At 33.9% G+C, this 24,831-nt stretch overlaps 1 protein-coding gene across 1 annotated transcript in view; it reads left to right on the top strand.

The window, feature by feature from the left end:
- The window catches only part of LOC150107421 (transcription initiation factor TFIID subunit 1-like), a 688,572-nt gene that overhangs the window by 10,876 nt on the left and 652,865 nt on the right, over positions 1-24,831 (top strand). Inside the window, exons 3-4 of the mRNA XM_090391849.1 lie at positions 468-719; positions 22,566-22,665. Coding sequence (XP_090247975.1) covers positions 22,570-22,665 — 96 coding nt within the window. The 5' untranslated portion in view covers positions 468-719; positions 22,566-22,569. The remainder of the gene's footprint in view (positions 1-467; positions 720-22,565; positions 22,666-24,831) is intronic.

The following is a 24,831-nucleotide window of genomic DNA, read 5'->3' as shown; positions in this document are numbered from 1 at the left end:
TTTTGCCCCTTCCTGTACTAAAAACTTGATTCAAAATTAACTCCTATCATGCTTCTATATATTTCTGTTCTGTTTGCATGATCCTTATATTTGGGAAGTGAGCCTATATTTTTAGCCTTATTTTGAAACAAATGGGGAAATGATCTGAGAAATTAAAAAAACAAAGTGAATTTTTGAGTAGCAGATAATGTAATTCATAATCATAATAATTGATTCCTTTGTAATTTTGTATTTCAAAATGTTTTATCATATGTGATCACATTTAAAAACCAAAATTATTGTTATAGTGGAAATCTTAAATACAAAATGTTTATTAAATTTTGCCCATCAGGGTTGGAATTATTAATTTGTATTCTTTTACAGTGCTTTCAATTTTTATTTTTCAAATAATCTAAGTAAAAATATCAATCTACAAAATTTTTTTGTAGGGATATGCTAGGTATTAAATTTTATTTGAATCTTTTCAGCCTGAGCAGTTACTTGATTGCAGATAGTACAGATACGTGGACAAAAAAAATCTAAGTGTTTAGATATTTTGCAAAATGGACTTTCAAAGACAGACATATTTTCCTTTTAACTGTTGCCCTACTGCTCTCATGTCAGTCTTCAAAAATAAGAAAGCCAATAATAGCCAGCTTTACTTTTTTGGAAGTTAACTAAGTTAATTATCCATGATTGCTATTCTTGATGTATAGCAGAATCATTGTTGCCCACTTTTGGTATGTACCATCTTAGAAAAGTTGTAACTATCTATTGTTTTATTGTAGCTAGCAAAGAAAAAGAATTGCTTTGTTTCTATTCTCCTTATGTAATACCAGTGTTATTAAGTAAGGAGCAATCTGTATTAATATCCTAATTTGTTTAAATGAAAATTGAATAACAGAAGGCAGGGAGAATTTTTTTTTTAAGAGGAAAAGAATTAATAAAATCTACACATTACATTTCTCTTATAATTGTTAATATGATTCTGATTTAGTCTTTGTACTCGAATATTTAGGCAATATTAATGGCTGTTATTGGATAGGATAAACTAACTACATATTTATACACACATGCATCAGATTTATCCTTATCTCAAAGTATAAATCTAATGATCTGTGTATAGAATAACAATAAATACAATAAAGTTTGTTTATTTTTTGGATTTAGTAGAACATAAACTAACAGTTGCACTGTCTGTTTGAGCAATGTCTTTCATTCATTGCCTGATGAGATACCATTGCCTTGTTTATTGGAGTGAAGCAGTTTCTACAATGTTTCTTCTGTGAAGTAGTTTTCCACTTCTTCTCGATCCTCTTTTTTTTTTTTATAAGTCTAGCCACTAGATGGTACATGGAACCCCTTAACGCATCGGTAATACATCTGATGGAGCTTCCTAGTCAGTTGGCTAGTAATCCTGTTACTACTTGTGTGAAGTGGAAGTCAGAGTAGAGCAGAATGCAAAGGAATATGGAGGCAACACTCAGTCTGGCACTCCATGTGGAGTTGTGTACACAGGTTCTAACCTCAGCTGCATGTCCTTCCACTTTTTTTAAGTTTCGGCACTAGCTGTACCATGAAAGATAAAAAAATGCTGGCGTCTGTTAAATCATCTAATAGAAAACACTTTCATATCATTTTATTAACATCTAGGGCATTGATCATTACAAATATTAATGATATACACCACTTACAGATATCCAATTTGCTAATCCTAAGTTAATCCTATTTGGCGTCTGTAACTAGTTCATCTCAGCTTTCCTAATTACTTCTTGCATGATGTACATGGAAAGGGAGGAAAGTGCAATTTTGTAATCAGACGTTCTTGCCAAAGGCTATGAAACCTGGAATTCATGGTTGTTGATCTGCTCCTTATTTTAAGCTTTAATTTACTGCCTTTACCACTCTCCCAATTCATTCATGCTATTTTTTTTAAATACTTATCTCTGAAACTCGATTACATATGGTTTAATTACCCAGTTGAGATTTATTTCTGTTATCTTTGATATTCATAACAAACCAGCTCAAATTCTCTAACTTCACTGATCAAGTTGAAAGCCAAATCATTTGCTGTCAGTCATGAACTACCACAAATAGTTAACCTATCAACTGAATACCAGACAGTTCTGATATTTCTTCCACCACTGTGAACCTTTTCTTAAGGAGCCCTACCTCAAAATACACTGCAAATGTTTGTGCTTGTCTTGGCAACTCCAATCATCATCTTATCCACATCTTTTTCTATAGAGCAATCTCCTCTTGTCCAATCTCAGCCTCATATCCTATGGTGTTACACTGATGCTAAGTGGGATAGCCTCAAGGATTTCTGTATCTTTTCCATGATCAGATTGTTTCCACTCTCCTGATCTGAATACCTGCTCAGACCAAATAACTGACAAATAATCCTTATTGGAGTGTGAGGGCCTTCAATCTCCATTTCACTGTAAATCCCCTGGCCTGTGTCCAAACTTTTTCTCTTGTGTCTCTATGGTTTATGATAAAAATACAGCATGTCAGTAGCTCAATAGCTTCTGCTTCTCACTCAGCTTGCACTATAGTGAAATAAGTGTAAAAAAAAATTAAATCTAGAACATACTTAAGAGTAAAATGCAGTAAACTTGTCACCTGTCTAACAGCCAGTCAAGCTTTTTGGTCTCCTGATTGGCTGTTGCACTTGTTTCCACCTCTCTGCATCCTGACCAAGATAAATCATCTGTTGTACTAACATAAAGCTTATTAGCCTTGACACTAATATTTTTTTCTCCAAATGGCATTTCTCCAGTTGCATTCACAATTGATTCTCCAGAATTAACATCCATTCTGTATCATCTATATAAGCTGTGCTATGTTCACAACAAATTTACTCAACACTATGAAAGCAAGCTTTATCTGTGATGTACTAAAAGGAGAGATAAGTTACCCATCAAACTATTGTCCCGTTGCTCTCACCCCAAGTACTCTTGAAAGTGATGTATAAGTGTAACCAAGTGAAAAAAACTTTCAACATCTATCTCTATTCCAGAATAGTTTCATAATAAGGTGCGACACTTTTTTTGACTACTTGTATATGGAAATAAGACTTCTGCATTACTTCAACCTTAGTATCACTTCTGAGTCTGGTTCTTGATGACACCTCGAAGGTTGAAACCGGTCTGGGTAGTGGCCCTTCCCATAATGCATAGCATTATACATGTCCATAAGGATATGTGCATTGCATTATGGGATAGTAAGGAAATTAATGTGAAGTCATTAGTCTCTATATACAAGTAGCCCAGTCATGATGTTACTTTGTGTGTGCAGTGAAAATTTGTTTGAAAAACAAAATTATTCTTCCCATATATTCTTCATTTATCTGTCTTTAAAACATCAGTAATACCCTAAAAATTGAGTAAAAAGGGGTGCTCCTAAACAAGAATAGGCAAAAAAGCCATAAAAATTAATAATTGTTTGTAAAATTTTGAAAAAAAACTTTCAGACATCTTTTTCTAATCCAGAGTATTTTAGTAATAAGGTGTGATACTTTTCGACTACTTGTATATGGAAATATGACTTCTGTATTACTTCGAACTTAGTATCACTTTGAGGTCTGGCTCTCACTGATGAGACATCAATAAAAGTCATAACTGGTCTGGGTAGTGGTCCTTCTGAATGCATAGCTTTATACATGTCGTAAGGAATATGTGCATTACATTATGTGATACTAAGGCAACTGATGTGAAGTCATCAGACTCTACATAGAAGTAGCCCAGTTGTGAAGTTACTTCACATGCAGACTTCGTTTGCGTGCACTTGAGTAAAGGATGAAACCAAGAATATAATTTCTTGGCATGTTTAATTTATAGTATAACCAAGTGAAAAAAGTTTTTCAACATCTTATCTGTAATCCAGAGTATTTTAGTAATCAGCTGTTGGAAGTTTTTCCACTTGGTTATATTATAAATTAAAGATGCCAAGAAATTATATTCTTGTTTAATCCAAGTGTAAGCAAACAGTTTGTGTCTGAACTATTTTCAGGTCTGGATAACTCATGTAAAGAAGCTAATGACTTCACATCACTTGCCTTAGTATCTCATAATGCAAAGCACATATCCTTTCAGACATATATAATGCACATGTCTGTAAGGATATGTGCTTTGCATTATGGAACACTAAGGCAAGTGATGCGAAGTCATTAGTTTCTTTACACGAGTTGCCCAGTCCTGAATATAGTTCAGGTGGAAACTTGGTTTGCTTACACTTTGATAAAGGATTAAACCAAGAATATAATTTCTTGGCATCTTTAATTTTTAGTAATAAGGTGTAACACCTTTTAACTACTTGTATATGAGAATATGACTTCTGCATTACTTCAACATTAGTATCACTTCTGGGTTTGGCTCCCACTAATGAGACCTCAGTAAAGGTCGAAACTGGTCTGGGTAGTGGCCCTTCCTATAATGCATAGCATTATACATGTCCATAAGGATATGTGAATTGCATTATGGGATACTAAGGCAATTAATGCGAAGTTATTAGTCTATATACAAGTAGCCCAGTTGTGAAGTTACTTCACTTGCAAACTTTGTGTATGCTTGGATAAAGGATGAAACCAAGAATATAATTTCCTGGCAGCTTTAATTTATAGTATAACTAAGTGAAAAAAAAAATTTTCAACAACTATGGAAAGAGTTGAAGAAATTCATATGGAAATGTGACTTCTGCATTACTTCGAACTTGGCATCACTTCGAGGTTTGGCTCTCACTGGTGAGACCCCAATAAAGGTTGTAACTGGTCTGGGCCTTCCGATAGTGGTCCTTCCGATAATGCATAGCTTTATACATGTCCGTAAGGATATGTGCATTGCATTGCATTATGGGATACTAAGGCAACTGATGTGAAGTCATCAGACTCTATATATATAGAAGTAACCCAGTTGTGAAGTTACTTCACATGCAGACTTTGTTTGCGTACACTTGGTCACTCCTTATATCTCAGTGGCATGTGATTGGCTGTCATCGAGACCTTCTCAACAAGCTGCCATCTTATGGTCTCCTCCTTGCCCTTTGATTGGATTAGCTTTCTCGTGTGTTGAGTGCTGTGAGGACATCATGTTGAAGGTTTAATGGAATATTTTCAGCACTGGAGAAGGATTAAAACTAATTTTAATGCTTCCAGTATTTCGTCTCAGTCAGGGATTACAAATAACTTTTGTAACAACACACTCAAATACTAAGTGAAACACAGAGGTGGCTCTAAAGTCCTATCTAGGTGGTGCACCCTCTATGGGCATTTGTAGGTGGCCTAGGATTAACATGGGATCTCTGATAATTAATGTTTCCCAAATTTAGGGAAGTTTTATGCAACCGTATTTATTTAAATTCAGTTGATTTCTGAGTGCCTCCACAAATTCTACAAACAGTTTCTTTTTTGAATTTACTATGGTGAAGCATGGTGGTTTTTCTCCAGGAGATCCTGTGGGTTGTATCCAAAACATGGTCTGCAAGGCCAGATTGACCATAGTCATGATTGAAGATGTACGATTTGTATTCTAAACGGATGGTTGCTGATTTACCTGTCTGTCTGAAGTAAGCCAGCTTACAGGAACAGGGTACTCCATATCTCCAAGCACTGAAGAGGAGGGAGCTAATCTTTGGTGGAACAGATAAGGGTGGTAAGTTTACGGTGGAGCTTAAACGCTGTGTGGAGGTTGAACTCTTTTAAGGAACTTAGCTATTTTTTCATCATTTTTTATTTTGGTAAAGGAGTAGCCATAGTATTCAACACAAAAAACGAGGCTAATCTTCTTGAATGGCAGTCAGTCTCAAGTAGAGTAATGTGGGCAAATATGAGAATGGGGAACTGGACAATGAGACTTATTTGTGCCTATGGTCCCACAGAAGGTTCTATTAAGGTAGAAGTGGAGGAATTTTTTCAGTCTTTAGAAAAAGCAACTGACACAATGAAAAAGGAAAAGTTGGTCCTTGTTGGGGATCTAAATAGCAGAGTAGGAAATGATTGTGAGACATACAGAAATATTTTGGGAAAATTTGGAGAAAAGAGCAAAGCTAATAATAATGGCAAATATCTGTTGGATTTCTGCTCAGGACATGGACTGGTTATTACTAACACCATGTTCCAACATAAAAATGTGCACAAATTCACATGGAGAGAAGAGGCTAGGAATAAGAAAAGTCTCATTGACTATGTTATTGTTGATAGTGATGTTTTCTCCCTGGTGCAGGACACCAGAGTGTACAGAGGATTTGAAATTGGAAGTGATCACTATTTAGTCTTGAGCAGGAAAAAATTGAATTTCATATTGAAAAGAATAACATGTAAGAAAGTTTTAAAGCGAATAAAAGTTGAGCAGCTCTCAGATGCGAACTGCAGACTAAAATACAGAAAGATTATTGAAAAGAAAATGAAAGAGTTTGAGAACAGGAATCAAACATTGGAGATTCAGTGGCAAACTCTGAAGAAAACATTGATTTGATTCTGCCATAGAGGCATGTGGTGAGGTTGTGTGCAAGGATAAAAAAATCAGAACTCCCTAGTGGACACAGGAAGTTAAAGAGGCAGTGAAGGAAAAGAAGAAAGCATATCAAAAGTTCCTGGCAAATAAGTCAGCTTTTACTCTTACAGAATACAGAGACAAATGTAAGAAAGCTAAACAGTGTGTAAAACTAGCTAAACAAAAGTCATGGGAGGACTTTGGCAAGAATATAGAAAATAAATATCAAGAAGGTGGCAAAATATTCTGGAGGTTGTTGAAGAAGCTTAGGAATGGAGGAAAGAGTGCTGTAAAAGGAGTTAGAGATGATAAAGGTGACATGAAAACAGGAGAAAAAGATATCCTTGAAGTATGGAGTAATTACTTTGAAAAACTGCTAAATGAAACAAGCAATGATGACAGCACAGTGATAAAAAACACTGACCAGGCATGCAGTCAGGAATACATATCCATACTTGAAGTAGAAAAAGCCATCAAAGGCTTGAAATGTGGAAAGGCAGCAGGAGTAGATGATATTCGACCAGAAATGCTGAAGTATGGTGGTATAAAAGTCTTACAGTGGCTGCACTGCATAGTTCAGAAAGCCTGGACTGAGGGACGAATTCCCGATGATTGGAGTAGAGCTCTCATAGTACCCATATATGAAAAGGGAAATAAAACTGAATGTGAGAATTACAGAGGTATTTCCCTACTGAGTGTTCCTGGCAAGATCTATGCAAGTATACTTGAGAAACGGTTGAGAAGAATTGTGGAAGAAAAGCTTGGTGAAGAACAAGCTGGATTCAGGTCAAATAGAGGCTGTCAGGATCAGATCTTCACTTTACGACAAATAGTGGAGAAATCATGGGAATATAACAAAGATCTGTATTTAAGTTTTGTCGATTTGGAAAAGGCATATGACAAGGTGCCAAGAGAGAAGCTATTCAATGCGCTGCAGTTATATGGTGTCAATGGGGCATTATATCAAGCAATACTTAGTCTTTATTTGAGTTGTAAGTCAGCAGTTAGAATTGAAGGAAGTACAGGAAGATGGTTTAATATTAAATCTGGTGTGAGACAAGGATGTACATTATCCCCTCTGTTATTCATTATCTATATGGATCACATTATGAAGGAAAGTGGTATTAAACCTGATATCAAAATTGGAGATGTTAATGTCAGCTCTTTGCTTTATGCGGATGATGTTATACTTCTAAATAAATCCGCTAAAAGTCTGCAAGATTCTCTGACTAAATTGAATAGCTGTTATAATAGATATGGTATGAAGGTCAGCAATAAAAAGACAAAGACAATGAAAATAGGCAGAATCATTGAAAATGTCAACTGTGTTGTGAATGGAGAACCTGTGGAACAAGTAAAACATTTCAGCTACTTAGGCACGATTTTTACTGAAGATGGTAAATTAAATATAGAAATAGATAACAGAATCAGCAAAGCTGGTATGGTGGGAAGTCAATTGAATAAATTCATATGGAATAAGAGAGAAATTAGTCGGAACACTAAATTAGCTGTATACAAGACAGTGTTCAAACCAGTTTTAACTTATGGATCTGAGAGCTGGGTCAGAAGTAAAACACTTGACCAAAGACTAGAGACCGCAGATATGAGAGTCCTGAGAAAGATTAGAGGCGTGAACAGATGGCATCAATGGCAATATCATATTAAAAATAAGGATATTAGGAAAGAACTTGACATTGTCAGCATCCAGGAATCATTAGCAGAGCTAATCTCAGGTGGTATGGTCACTTAAATAGAATGGGAGAGGAAAGATTAGCAAAACAAGTGTTCTCTGCCAGGTTGGCAGGAAAACGACCCAGAGGAAGACCAAGATATAGGTGGATTGATACGGTACAAAGTGCTTTAGACGATAGAAATATAAGATCTGATAATGTTGGAGTCTTGACAAGTAACAGACTGATTTGGAGGAAAATTGTAGATAGGAAGTTAGTAATGATGTAAATTTTTCATGGTGTACTGTCATATCCTGTACACCTTTTGAGGGTACATGGCAGGAATTTGATGATGATGATGAGCTATTTTTTCTGATGTGCCACAGATGTAGGGTTTGGTGATGGCATTTCTGAAGTCCTTCTGAAGAGATGTCTGGGGAATGGCGGGAGGAGCTGATTATTTTTTTAATTCTGTAATTGTTGTAGCCATTGGAAAGGAAGTTGTTGTATATGTGGAGCTGTGTGGAGGTTGTACTCTTTTAAGGAACTTAGCTATTTTTTCTAATGTGCCACAGATGTAGGGTTTGATGATGGCATTTCTGAAGTCCTTCTGAAGAGATGGCCAGGGAATGGGGGGGAGGAGCTGATTATTTTTTTAATTCTGTAATGGCTGTAGCCATTGGAAATGAAGTTGTTGTGTATGTGGTTGAGTTCTGTTGAAAGGGAGGTTCCACTGGAACAAAGCTTGTGGGCTCTATTGATTAGAGTTTTAATGTCATATTGTTGAGAGGGGTGGTGGGAGAGATTTGTGAATATATATGCCTGTGAGTAGGTTTTCTATATACAGACAAGGAAAGGTTACCATTAGGAAGGTGTGTTACTAAGGTGTCTAGGGAAGGGTAAACTGTTATTTTCCTTTTCTATCATAAACTGGATTCTTGAATGTAGGCTATTGAGGTGACTGATAAATGAGTCTAATGCATCTGGGCCATGTGGCCAAATAAGAGAACACATCATCTACATATCTTAGCCAGATAGAAGGTTTGAGAGGCGCTGAGTCTATTGCTTGTTTTTCAAAATTTTTCATGTAAAAATTGGCAAAGGGGAGTGAGATGTGGGACTAATGGTGGTTCCCTCTATTTGTTTGTAGATTTTGTTCTTTCAAGAAAAATAACCAGAATTGATGGTATAGGAAAAGAGCTCTAAGATATCAGAAGGAAAAACGTTTTTTAAGAGTGTTAGGGTGTCATTTAAGGGAATATTGGTAAACAGTGAGGTGATGTCAATGCTTATCCATATCTCTGTATTATTTAAAGTTAGATTTTCAATTAAGGTTTTAAAATGGGTAGAGTTTTTTTACATAGGATGTGATAAGACCGGGGCGGGTTACAGAGTTAGCCAGCTGCTTTGACAGTTTATTAGCAAGGTGCATCAGTCGTATCTACTATAGGTCTTGGGGGGGGGGGATTTGTGGATTTTTGTTAAACCGTATATCCTAGGGGTGGGGGGGGGAAGAGAACTGAAAGGTTTGATTTTTTTGTAATGTCTGGCAGCCAGGAGAATATTTTTAAGTAAGTTTTTTAATTTTTTAACTTGAGTTTTTGTAGGATCGGAATGCAGTGGAATGTAGTAGTGTAATCTCGGAAAATAATCTCCATTTTCGATTATATTCTGTGGCATTACCCTTATTCACTCTGGTGATGATAATACTTTTTTCTTTCTGTAATTTTCTGAGGGCAGCGAGTTGTCTGGAAGATAAATTACTTTTTGGAGGTGACAACTGGGCGAGGATGTTGGTGACATAAGTGATGTTATTGGCTGTGTTTGGCACTAAGCGACAGTACTGTCGCTTAGTGTGATTGAGTATGCAAAAAAGAATGGCAATAGGGCAGCAGAGCAGCACTTTGGGCTTTGGCCTACAGAAGAAGAAGAAATGGCACAAACTAGGAGGAAACGAGCAGCAATTAATAGAAGCAAATTCTAAAAAACATAATCTCTGCAGAAAACCGGAAAAATGGCCAGAAATTGAAAATTAATTAAAAACTTAGATAATGGATCAAAGAAGATTGGGTTGCTGCGAATCTACAAAAATGATTATTCAACGAGAAAAATTGTCAACAGAAAGAAATATCATCGATTTTATAGGTTTGCCATCATGGTGCTTTAGATTTATGAAGCGAAATGATTTTGCATGTGTGCAAAAATGAAAATATCACAAAAAATGCCAGTAAAATTTGAAAATAAAATTATTGTTTCACAGATTCATCATAAATGCTAGAAAACAAGACAATTTTGATAGCTAATATGGTGCCCTCAAACAAGACTGTTGACTCCAAAGATAAAAAAAATTGTTAAAATTTCTGGTCACCAAAAAACCCACTATGCTGCTGTTTTGTCATGTTGTGCAGATGGAACAAAATAAATTGCCACCTTTTTTAATTTTTAAAAGAAAAATAATGAGGGATTACATTTCTCCAAAAGGATGGATGGGCGAGGAAGGGATGAAGGTATGGATAAAGAAGGTGTGGTCCGGATGTCCTGGCAGTTTATGTCAGAAACCTGTTTTGTTAGCATGGGATCAGTTTAGATGCCTTAAAACCGAAGCTGTTAAGAATGAACTTTGCAAAATGAACACAAAAATATCAGTAATCCCAGGAGGATTCACCTCCACACTTCTTTAAATATCAATAAACATTTACTTTTAACCATTTAAAAGATTTATGAGGGAAAAATGGGTCAATTGGATGTAATCTCCAAATTTGAGGAAACATCTACAAGTAGGAGTAGAAGGCCACAATTTCGCAAGTGTTGCGAATGGGTAAAGAGTTCATGGAATGAAGTGAAACCTGAAATTATAAAATCTTTGCAAAAGTGTGGCATTATGGAGGATGACTTATTATTTCAAGACAGCAATGACTATGTTTGATGAAGAATCAAGTTCAGAAAATTTTGAGAGTGAAGATGAATAAAGATTTGAAAAGATATATGAAATTTATAAAAATTATTTTGTTTCTATTATTATATATATTAGATTTTTAATGATTTGATTTTTAAAAAAATTTTTAATCTAATAAATGGATAACACATATATTAAAATTTAAAATAAAAAAAATTAATATTTAAATGAAAAATTTGATACAATTCGTGCATAGATTGCAAAGAATATTTTTTCCCAAAAATTCGACATGAAAAATGTGATGCGCCCAATACAACGGTGCATCTTAAGGTGAAAATTTTGGTAATTGAAGGCACATGTTCTTCTCTGTCTCTTCAGGCCCTTTTCATCTCTTAGGTATCGACTCATCAACTGTATGCTTCCCCTTCGATGCAGAAATAATATCAAATCTGTGTTCCCTTTCATTCCTAAGTTGCTTCATAGTGTCATGCACTTTTTTACAACAGTACAAACTTCATAGGATTTAGTTTGCAGTATATTATTCAAGACATCAGTATAGCCAAATAGAAAAGAAAAAGTTTCTAGCAACAAAATTGTTTGAAAATCTTGCAATTAATGCAAAAAAACCATGAGCTTTAATTACTACATCCATGTCCCGTTCCCCAGAATTCTCCACCATGTGTTCAAAAAATTCAGTGAGTTGACTTCTGTGACGTTTTACCATGCTTGTTAAACGGAAAGTAAAGTTCCATCTGGTTGGTGTGAAAGAGGATAATTTTTTAGCAACAAAATCTTTCAAAGCATTGATTCTTTTTGATGATTTAGAAAAATATGCTGCAATTCACTGATAGTTTGGAAAAACAATCTACATTCTTTAATATTCAAGAGGCTTTGCTTCAGAACTAAATATAAAACCTGTGCATAGTAAAGTGTAAATATTGCTTAAGGATATCCCTCGATAACTTTCCTCTGTAACCCATTAATATGGCTGCTTGTTACACAGGCACCATAAGTTTGGCTGACTAACTTTTCCTTAATATTAAATTCCTCAACTCTGTTTACAACATGTTTAAAAAGACTACTAGACATTCTATCATCACTTATGTGTAAATCTGATGAACCTTTTGTATATTTGCCCATTATGGACAAAACGGATATAACACTAATGATATCATTTTGTATTGTGGAAGACGTTCCTTGAAATACAGTGTCCATATTGGACTTCCCTAGTTTCAACATGTTACTACTAAAGCGTATGGACCATGGTGTTGAAATTGTACAAATGGGAAGGAACACTCACCAAGTTTTTGTAAAAAAAATTCTGGATGAAACTTGTAGTATCTGAAATTTGAACAACCTAAACCGTATATATTTCCACATTTCAATTTTTTACCATTCTTTGAAACTAGAGAGGTCCAATGTGGACCCTATACAGTCAGATCCTTTAAATGATTGTCTAAAAGAGGATCATATTCATGGAGCACATTTAAAAATTTATATAATTTCCTCGATTTGCTGAATTTCAGACTCACGATCTCTCAAAGGAAGCCCTTGCTAGCCAAATAGCATACAGCATCAATTAATCTTTTAAAAATGTCTCTATTTTTCTTTACCTGTTCATTATGATGGGTAACTTCAATTTTTCTTTGTTTGTCAATGATAGTGTCAATTCTTTGTTTTCCAAACATCTTGAGATTTAAAAATGACTGAAATGTGATTGGGAGCTCTCATGTTTTTGCGCTGTTGCTGTTAAATGATTGAGGGCAGAATATCCATGTGTATTCCAAATGCCTTTCTCTCTCTCTCTCTCTCTCTCTGGAGAATAAAAAAACAAGGCTAACAAAATAGTTTTGACCACAATTCACATCCAGTTAACCATTCTACTGTACTGTATTGTGAAATAGAGAAGTGTCTCATGTATTCAGTTTTTGCATCTTTCTGCTTGCTCTGCAAATTTGGTAGAGGAGGAGGACAAGGCTTATCTCCTTTGATTACAGTCATACAATGCACAAAAGTTCTGGCAGAAAACGAGGCATTCATTAGATCGTTAGCACTGTTTCCCATTGTAAGTATGGGCAAAAAAGTTATAAATTTATGGAAAATTATATATTAAAAACTTGTTTACCATGTCAGTTCACACACAAAACAGATGAAGCTCAGAAGACAAAACCAGCAACTCGTAACAAATGACGACATTCAATTGAAGTGGTTGACACAATAACCAATCACAGCCACTGATTTCTAGAATTTATTTCTCAGCGCTCACTCTGCTTTGTGTTCTGGGTAAATGCTAAGAATTTGACCCATTGCACTAGCTTTACATCTCTTCAAAGGACTCTAAGGTGTATGTATTTGTGACTACACACTTGGGCTATTAACAGGAATGTGATGCAGTGTTTACACATTGAAAAGTGTTCTCTTCACGAAGCATTAGTATACTGTGTTTAGTTTTTAGGAATCACATGAAGTCAGGAAACAATTAGGGGAGTCTTTAATGGGAATAAATGCAAGCATATCTCTATTCCGTGGATGAGCACCACACACCTAGTACACTCAGAATATTTGCCTCTGCCAAAGATGGATATTATTAAATGTCAGCAGTGGGAGCCAGATCTAGAAGTGATACCAAGGTTGAATTAATGCAGAAGTCATATTTCCCATATATAAATAGCAAAAAGTATATCACCTTATTATAAAAATTCTCTGGAATAGAGATTGATGTAGAAAATTTTTCACTTGGTTATAAATTAAATTAAACTTGTCAAGAAATTATACTCTTTCTTAATCCTTTATCACAGCGTAAGCAAACAAAGTTTGCACATGAAGTGTATTCACAACTAAACTACTTGTATAGAAGCTAATGTCTTCCCATTAATTGCCCTTGTATAAAAGGCATACAAAGGCAATTAATGTTGGTCATTATCCTCTGTATACAAGTAGTCTAATTGTGAACATACTTCGCTTGCAAACTCTGTTTGCTTGCACCACTCGGGCAAGAGAGAAAATAATATAATTTCTTGGCAAATTTAATTTGTAACCAAACTGAGGGGGGAGGGAAGCTTCGGTTCTCAAGCTCATTCAGTCTCCATTATTTGAACTCTATTCCTCAGTATCAGTTATTGTACATTTTGATATCATGGTATACTAACAGTAATCATCTTTTATTTCAGCCGCCAGTCTACTTTAGTCATTTTCCTGTGATCTTTAAAATTATTCTTCAATAATAATTTTTTTTTCTTTGCATGCTATAGCACTGTCTTCCCAGGATTTTTGACTTTCAGATAATGAAGAAATCATATTTAAAGTTTTTGATGTAGTGTAGACTTCTTTTTACAAAACAAATTAAGAGGTAATAAGTACCTGTTAATTTGTCTATATCTGTCCATATGTAAGTTATTCTTAGCCTTTGGTTGAACAGATTTTATTGTAATCCATATTGTATTTGGAATAGTGAAATTGCTGAATAATCTGTTTTAATTTTTGGGCCATTTGTAATGACACAGTGCAGAATGGCAGTTTATTGCATTAACTCTGCTCTGACTTGATGTAATTTAACAAAATTTGGTATATGAAATGTTCACTGGAATGTGTGCACATAGTTCAGTTTCGTTTCATTCATTATTTCAACTGATAGTAATAATTTCACTCTCGCTCGATGGAATTTAATGAGAGTATTTAGGACATATAAATATTGGAACTTAGCAACTTTTCTGTTTGAGTTTCATTTGGAACATTGTTTTTATTTTTTATTTTTTTCAGAATTAGACGAAGCAAAAAAGTTATGTCTGCAATACATGTCAAAAAATGGGTTGAAGTTTCATAAACCATTTCTGATTTTTGACACTGATTTTTTATTTTTTTTATTTTTCTTTTAACAAAAGGACTAAAAGTTTTACAAAACCAGGTGATTAGCATTCTTGGAATACTATAACTTCTGATTCTTGTAAAAATAATGGAAATGTTGACAATAAAATAAACAATTCAATTTGGAATAATATCGAAATATATTGTACATAAATAAGATCATGCTAGCTTGATGTATGTTAAGTCATATGTATCCCACATTGCAGTGATTTAAATATATTCTAGACCTGAATATTTTTTGTGTTGGGTACAAGTCATGTTGAGTTTTTCCCCATCCTTGTAATTGGATCATTATTTGCAGAACTCTTTAAAATGATATTTTCCTTATTCCCTAGATGGAATTTATGAGTAATTTTCCAGTAAATACAGGAATAAGATGGGGAGGGAAAAAATCCCAAATTCATTCATTTGCCTTACAGGAAGTTTTTTTGTGAATTGAACTGGAAGAATGGAGGAATTAAAATTAATGAAAAGATTCTACTTTCGATTCATTTTTGTTGATTGATATAGCTCTCTTGTCAGATGCAAAAGACCTAGAAATAAAATTAAGAGAATTAGTTTAAGTGTCCAGTCAAATTGGGTTAAAAGTGAATTTAAACAAAATGGAATTAACAATGAATGACAATTTAATACCAAAAAGAATTATACTGAAAGATCAAGTGGAGAGGGTAGATTCATATGTTTATCTGGGACAAATTGTAAACATTATAATAAGCAAAGGGAAGTAATAAAAAGGATGCAGCTAAGTTTGAATGGCTTTTCCGGGATGAAAGTTTGAGGAGGAAAGTTTCGTTCAGTGTGTAAGATTCACATTGCACATGGCAATGAAACCTGAAACTTAACTTAAAATATGATTCAGAAATTGAAAGCTTCTCAGAGAATGGAAAGGAATTTGCTTGGTATGCTACTCAAAAGGCAGGATACCCTCCCTTTTGATAAGCTTGAGAACAGGTGTATAGGACATCAGTTACATTATGTATTTAAAATGGAGATGGGCTTGGACGCATTGCAAGATATAACAGTGCAAGGTGACCTAAATTGCTGACTGAATTGGAGATCTGTGGATGGCAGTAAACAAAGTGGAAAACCAAGGAAGAGATGGCAAGATGAAATTGTTAAGATTGCTGGAATGCAATAATAAGAAAAGCTGAAAATGGAGAAAATTGGGGAGGCCTTTATTCAGCAGTGGACCAGTCCAGGTTGAAGAACTGTATATATATAAATTATAGCTGTATCTGAGTTGCTGTTTTGTTAACAATCTAGCTTCTAGATTGCTACCATCATTCTAGCTTCTGATATGCTTAGCAATTTTTTCAATGGGAAAAACTTCCAACAGCTGTAATTTTCAGTTCTAGCAAAGTGGGTCTGTGTTAACTGTCTAGATTGATCTAAAAAGATACTTTAAATGTCTTATTACTGAGTTCATCATCATCATCTGTTCATTGGACCACAGATGCTGTACAATCACTCCATTGCTCAAATATGCATCATGTGCCACACCAGTCCTCACCACGTAGTCCTGTTGCATGCTTTTCTGGAGACTTAAACTCTCTGATCAGTCACTCTATACACACCATCCATCCATCAATCTCATTGACAGTCTACCCCTTCCTCTTTTGCCAGGAACTTTACCTGAGTTAATAATTATAATTGAATTCATTATTTAATGGTATTTAAATTTATGTTTATCTCTAAAATTAGGAAGTTTACCCTCTATTTCTCTCCTCCCCTTATTTGCTAGCAGTATAACTTCTACTTTTAACAACTTTTACATTAATCTAGTTATTTTAATTTGTTATTTGGTGTGGTGTTAAGATTATTTACCGTATATCATTGTAATTTAGCTCTTGGTTGCTTACTTAGCTATAAAATAGGGAATATTTGTCCCTTTTAAGAAATAAATTTTGTATTTTTCTTGCAATTTTTTTTGGCAAAATCCTCAGCATAGTTTAATTCTAAATGATTTTTTGTTTAAAAATAAGTTGAGAGAGAGAGAATGCAAACACTGTTTTTCATATTTCTCAAATATGCATCATGTGCAAGAAAACTATATTGATTATAATTTACAGTATGTAGTAGTTAAGTTGTGGTAGTAGTAGTCAGCAATCAAGTAATATAACTGTCTTGATAGAAACATTCACTTTTGGGTAGGTTTTTTTAAATAAAATCTTTAACATACTAGCAAATAGAAACTGGAATGTATATGGTTAGGAGTAAATGGTATTCCTGTCTACTAATCACAAGATAAACTTTGATTTTTAGAGAACAAGAGGAAAAAAGCACCACTCTATTAAGATCAACTATAAAATGTACTCCTTCAAAAGCATGAGTATAATTTGAAGCAGTGTATATTAAGGTATTTACCCAAATATGTTTGCTGTTACCAATATAATAGAACTATTTTTAAGTGTTTGAAAGCTATAGCATTAGCTATTTTATGGTCTCTACATTTGTAGTGTTCTGTAATTTTTGCATTTGGTGGTAAAATATTACACCTGTGGCTGCTTTCTTAAGAATCACAGAATTAGAGAGAATTTATGTATGTACATAAACGGCATTCCCAAATTTTAGAGTGAGAATTTTATGTATAAAATGATGAGTGGTCTAGCAAGTTGTATGTAAAATAGATGATATTAATTAAAATTATCTGTGATGAAGCACACACATACATTCAAGTTCACAATAAATGAACCAAATGGATGTCCTCAAAACCACAACCAAATAGTATAAATAGTATTATGTAAATAGTACTTGACTTTGTTAAAACAAAGTCAAGTATAATTTTTTGCATGAAAACATGTCTTTAGATGTTTTCATGCAAAAAAAAAATGTTGCAGCTTTTGACAGGAAGTTGCAACAGTTGTTGGGTTCCTATCACATTACTTGAAATATTTTGTGTGTCTATCAATTGGGGTTTTTTTATATATACGTATTGTGGTGTTCTTATGTGGTCTGTGTTGCTCTCTTTTTCTATCTTTATCTATTTTTAACCCTATTCCTTCTATCTCTTTATTAGCTCTAACTATCTCTTATTACTAAATACCCATTCCTTCTATGTGCTTATATTTAATTCGTTCATATTCTATATTAATATACTTTTTATGATCTCATTTACTTATACCTTCCGTGTTTTTTGTTCTTATACCCGAGAACACTAGAAATTTATTTTCGTTAACGACTGCACCACTAGTGGTCTCTTCGAGGTATTAGAGATAGTAATACTTCCAGTAGGTCTCTATCTAGCATAAGCCCTTTCTCAATGATTAATATACGGTCGTGGCTTTCATGTGCTCCTTATCATAGCTATCAGTTTTTCCCTTTCTCGCTTACAGGATCGAGTTTATTTGGAAACAGTGCATTGTGTATTAAAAATCAGACAGTGCTCCTTGAATATATAACAAGCATGTTTATTTATACAACTTATTCAATAGGGAATTGCTTCTTCTAACTTCAGTCTAGGCAATGCTCTATGTGACAAACCTTCTATTGCAATTTCCCACAATTATGCAATAAATTTACAAGAATCACTGAAACAAAATTTGACTTCTAGTTTAAGCTAACTATTATAGAACAAAACTTCCTTGACAAATTTCCACAATTTTGCAGTATGAAAGTTTAAAATTCACTGCAATGAAAATGAATACTTCCAGCCTAATTATGCTCTGGTTTATACATCTGAAAAATCCAACTATTAGCTTGCATTAATTAATCTCAGACTATATCTATCTTAGCACTATAAACTTAGCAGTCCATCTAAGATAGTTCTCTTACATCACAAACAATAGTATATGTAAAAAAACAACTCACATAAGTTCTTTATCCCTTTTGTGCACTTCTTCACAGCTTCGTTCCAGAGTCCTTAGTTTCTTCTCCGTCTCAGGTTTTGGATTTTCCTTAGAGAATCTCGGAGCACCGGCGTCTCATTTGGAATGGTTGGCAGGGTCTGGAACGCGATTTCCTGGTGTCTTGAAACTCGGGCGAAGGGGTCCAACGATCGGAGCCTATTGCAGATTTGTCTAAGTGGCAAAGCATTCTGGTCTGGCACGGGTACTCCCTCCGTTGTTAATCACTCTCGGCTACTGTCCGTCTCAACGTCATTTTCTCTGTACGATTTGGGGTGGATCGACTTCCTTCTCCTCTTTACCTCCTTCCGATCTCGGAGTGTCCCAGCCGAAAAAATGTCGATCTCGATTGTCGAAGATCCATGCCTTATATTTATCCTTCCCCGGAACCCTGGATGAAGGATTGAGATTCCCGAACATTTTCGCGTGACTCTTGATCTTCTATTAACGCCGATTTCTCTTTCTCCTCTTAAGTGCACCTTTAATCCGTTTTATTGGACTGCAGAACTATGTTTGATTCATGCCGCCCCTTTTACCACTGACCTTGAAGGTGGTCTCAGACTGAGAATGCAAACAAAAGGTTTCTCTTACACTTCAATCAGAGCACTAACATCAATAAAATTCCGATAGCAAAAGATCTTAGACTGAGTATGCAAACAGAAGATTTCTCTTACACTTCAATCAGAGCACTAACATCAATAAAATTCCGATAGCAAAGGCTATTGCCCTTGGCTTTAACATTTCAAACATCTTTTGTATATACAAGTGAGCAAGCTAATTCCCTTTGAGCTTTATACACAGGCCTTTAGTATTATGTTTTCAGTTACAAACAAAGTTATCTTGGTAAGCTTTTTAGATGTGACCTCTGTAAAAGTTGATTCAAAGAGCCTTGAAAATTTTTGTTGCTTCGAATTTTACATTCTGAAGGATAAAAATCCTGATGAATAAAAATGAGTACATATTGATTACATTATTTACCACTTGTATTTGGTTCTGTTGAAATCCAGGGTCTCATGGTATGGTAGCTATGCTTCTTGGTGAATCCATGGTTGCTCATTGATAGGCTGGCAATGTTGTTGCTCTCTCCTAGGTGTGTGCTGTGCAACCCACACTATCCTGACAGACTGGGTCTTAAGTAGTCTTGCTAAAATTTCCGCTCTTTGTTCTTTTGGAGTCTGGTTACCACAACGTTGGACTGGAATTGCTTAATAGGAACCACCACTAGTAGGTGAGAGTGGAGAGGCTGTGTGTCCTTTTTTCAGGAAATATGTTTAAGATGTTTTGCTTCATTCCTCATTTTTATTTCATTGAGACTTAATTTCCGAAAGGTTTGCTATTAATGACTTGTTAGAAGTATTGTAATGAACAATTGTCAAATTTTTCTTTTTAGTAATGTTGCAAATGAATTCTTTCATAATTAACTAAATGTTTAACAAGAGATGCATTTGTAGAGTTAAGTCTCGTGAGAACTAACTACAGTATGGTTTCGTTAATCTTAAAATTACTTGAGAGAGATAGCTTAGGTGCATTCTGCAAAACGTGCAAACACCTATTAGCTTAGTTTTGTTCATCAATACACCTGTATGCAAGTTATGATACTATAGCTGAATGGATTATACTCATTCATTGTTTCAAATCCTCAAAAAAATTTTGTTGAGCCATACAGATTTCTATTTCTACTGAAATAGAGATTATAGAGAATCAAATAGAAAGGTTACATACATTTGCTTTTTTTATTACTTAGTTAATAGTGTGGATATCATCTATTTGTAGAGAATCTTGCTCTGAATGCTCTTTGTTCATATGGCTGTGCATCATCGAAAAATCTTGTGATCCTATTTAATATAATGGATATTAAATAGGATCACAAGTTGTGATAGCAAATTGATTGCCCTGTAGTTATTGATAATATCTCTGTTGCTTTTTTATGTAATAAGATAATCAAGGATTTATACCACTGCACTGGAATTTTTTTTTTTTTTTGATAGTTAAAATGTCATTGAATATATCCAATGTGATGTTATGAAACTGTGAACCTCCTGATTTTGTGTGTTCTACTAATATTCCATCTTCTCTGGTATTTATTCTTTTTTGCTGACTTGAGAGCTTCTCATAATTCTTCCATTCCAGTGGGTGGTTCTGTACCAGCCTCATCTAAATATAGAAGAGAATTTGTAGAGAACAGGTCTCTAGAAAAGTCACTACATATTTTCATTATTTCTTCTTTGTTGTATTGTTATTCCTTGCTTATTTTTCAATTTTGGAATCCATTTTTTCTTTCATGTAACCTTTGATAATTTTGAATTGTTAAATTATGTTTTCTGATGTTTTTGATTTCTTTTCTGACTTTCACATTTCCACAAATTCTATATTATCTTTGTTGCATCCCCCCCCCCCCTTTTTTTTATTAGATCAAGTGTCAATAAATTTTTTTCTCTAGAAGTTCCATTTATTGGTAATGATTTCCTTAAACATTAATTTTAAATAATGTAATCTATTTTACATACAACTTGCTATAAGAATTATGTTGGCCACTTATCAATTTATACATAAAATTCTCACTAAAAATTTGGGAATGCCATTTTTGTACATATATAAATTCTTTCTAATTCTGTGATTCAGAAAAAAGCAGCTACAGGTGCTACTGTAATATTTTACTACCAAATGTAAAAATTACACACCACAAATGCCATAGCTTTCAAACACTTAAAAATAGTTCTGCTATTATATTAGTAACAGCAGACATTTGGATAAATGCCTTAATATACACTGTTTCAAATTATACTCATGCTTTTGAAGGAGTGCATTTTGTAGTTGATCTTAATAGAGTTGTACTTTTTTCCTCTTGTTCTGTAAAAATCAAAGCTTATCTTGTGATTAATAGATAGGAATACCATTTGCTCCTAACCATACATTCCAGTTTCTATTTGCTAATATGTTAAAGATTTTATTTAAAAAAACCTACCCAAAAGTAGGTTTGGGTTGGTTTCTGACTTTCACATTTCCACAAATTCTATATAATCTTTGTTACTTCTGTCTCTTTTTCCTTATTTCTTCTCCCACTACCCTTTTTTTTATTAGATCAAGTGTCCATAAATTTTTTTCTTTAGAAGTTCCATTTGTTGGTAATGAGTTTCTTAAACTTTTAGTAACTTCTTTATTGTTGAAGCTATTTCCTCCATTCTATCTGATAAAGCCTGATTCATTCATACATTTTCTCCTTCAACTTTCCTTCCATGCTTCTTCAAATTTTTCTTTATAGTTTATTATATCTTCGCCTTCTAGTGTTTTTTTTTCCCATTAACAAGTTCAATCTCTCCCTCTGTATGTTTATTTTTATCCTTGTTCTCACTAACTTATGATCACTATCAAAATTATCATTAGCATAATGATAAACAATGATATCACTTGATTTTCAGCAGGATTTAACTCAGCACTTGATTTGGAACAATTGAAAGAGTAACAATATAGTTCCATTCATGATTACTAACTTGCAAATCTACATGAATGCTATATTTTTTAGTGGAAGAGATGCTATGGTGTTTTTAGTCTGTTTTGATTCCTTGGGATATGACTAAATACATTGAAGGAAAGGAGAAGTTGGAGTCCTGTTTTGTAGACAAAAGTGGATATTTTCAACCAGTATACATATGCTTTGGAAGTACAGATATATTTTATTTAATGTCTCTTTTATAGAACTACACCTCTTTTACATGAAGGCCGAATTGAATTCATCTGGGACAGATATGATTTATTTTCCCTTTCCAGAAATAAAAGAAGCTTCAGTTTTATTTACCTTTTATTTTATTTTTTTTAAATTTAGAAACATGGATAATGAAGAAACTGAAAGAATTCCTCTGACTGGTTTTTTATTTGGAAACATTGATGAAGCAGGACAACTAGAAAATGATATCTTTGATTCTGTAAGTTATTTTTATAAATATACCTAATAGAAAATTGGAAATGTTAACATTTAGATTTAGACATGTTTGTTAGATTAACAAAAATTCTCTGTCAAAATATTTTCTTGGAAAGAGGCAGATTTTATTGCTTCTCATTGTGGGACTGATTAATACAGAATTCATGATGAAAATGTGAAGATTAAGTATTTCTGTATTACATTTGCATGGATAACAACATTGGTTCTTCATTTGGAAAGTGACCTGGGTTTGAATCATGTCTGTGTCATAAGATACCTTTAAAAGTTTTTTAGCTGATGTTGGCCAACCTCATACAAAAGTGGCAATTTTCCCAGCTGAAAAAATTTGGGATTTTCTGGGTTTTCCATCATGAAAAACAAGCAAACTGGCCTCATAGCCTTAGTTGCTTTGGCAGTAATTCAAATTAAAAGGGGATTGCAGCAGTTATGTTTAATTTATGCCCTTATTAATGGGCCAGACTTAGCCCATTAATTGCTTTTACTTCCACTCTAAGAGCAAAATGACAATTTATTTCAGGAGTGTGTGCGTGTCATTACTGTATTCACTTATCACTTTTGTAGAAAAAGTAATAGGAATGTGGGTGGGGAAACACAGACAATTTTGTAGTCCAAGAGAAATGAAACAATGTAAGGAAAAAAGTTACAAACCATATCCTAGTCATCAGTTTTAGGTGCCTGTTGCAAATTGCTTAAATTTGTCAATTCCAACCTCATACAAAAGTGGCAATTTTCCCACCCGAAAAAATTTCATTTTTTTTGGGTTTTTCATCATGAAAGACAAGCAAACTGGACAGAACTATATATGTAATATACGCACAGTACATAGGCCTCATAGTGACAGATTAAAATACTGCATAAATATTGTGAAATTGAAGTGTCTAGATTTGATTTCTTGTAATGTACTTTAAGGGGGATTATAGCAGTCATGTTTAATTTACTCGTATGGGCCAGACTTGGTCCATTAATTGCTTTTACTCTAAGAGCAAAATGACAGCTTATTTTAGTAATGTGTGTGTGTGCGTGTCATTACCATTACTGTATTCACTTATCGCTTTTGTAGAAAAAGTAATAGGAATTGGTGTGGGGGAACACAGACAATTTTATAGTCCAAGAGAAATTAAACAATGTAAGAAAATATACAAACCGCATCCTAGTCATGATTTTTAGGTGCCTGTTGCAAATTGTTTAAAAATCTTTCAATTTCTTTGTTTGCGTATTATGCATAATCGTTTTGTATTTGGGATCCTTAGAAAAAATTAGCAAGAGGGACATGTAGTGAGGATTTGTCTAAGAATAGAAAACTCAGTGTGGCATGGTGGATTCATTGTACAATGAAAGTATGGGAAATTGTCATACAAAATTATGTAAAATAATTTTTATATATGTTATCTTATTTTAATGTAATCTTTTTTTTTTCCTCCAGATATATTTTAATTTAATTCTATAACACACTACTGCACACACATTCCATTGTAATCATGTGCCCTAACTGTATGTTATTCTAGTATTGTTTGAATTAACTATACTGACGATGTCCTAAGATACTTAGGATGAAATATTTACTTATTTAAACTTATTACTGTGGTTATTATGTGTGTTTGTTTAGTCATGGTGGGCTCAGGAAGTTAAAGAGACAGGGTAGGAAAAGAAGAAAGCATATCAAAAGTTTCTGGCAAGTAAGTCAGCTTTTGCTCTTACAGAATATAGAGAAAAGTGTAAGAAAGCAAAGCACTGTGTAAAACTAGCTTAACAAAAATCACAGAAAGCCTTTGGTAAGAACATAGCAAATAAATATCAGGAAGGTGGAAAAACATTCTGGATGCTATTGAAAAAGCTAAGAAATAGAGGAAAGAGTATTGTAAAAGGAATCAGAGATGATAAAGTACTCTTTCCTCCATTTCTAAGCTTTTCCAATAATGTTTAGAATATCTTCATGAAAACTGAAGGTAAAGATGTTCTAGATGTCCGGAGTAATTACTTTGAAAGATTACTAAATTGAAGCAAGCAGTGTCAGCATGATAGTAGAAAACTTCCAACAGAAATGCAGTCAGGAATTCATATCCATACTTGAAGTAGAAAAAGCCATTAAACCTGAAATGTGGAAAGGCAACTGGAATAGATGAAATTTGACCAGAAATGCTCAAATATG

This window comes from Typopeltis vanoorti, chromosome 4 (genome assembly GCF_054136105.1).
Source record: "Typopeltis vanoorti isolate ZY-2024b chromosome 4, IOZ_Tvanoo_1.0, whole genome shotgun sequence".
Taxonomy (NCBI): Eukaryota; Metazoa; Arthropoda; class Arachnida; order Uropygi; family Thelyphonidae; genus Typopeltis; species Typopeltis vanoorti.
This window is presented reverse-complemented; position numbering and strand designations above follow the sequence as displayed.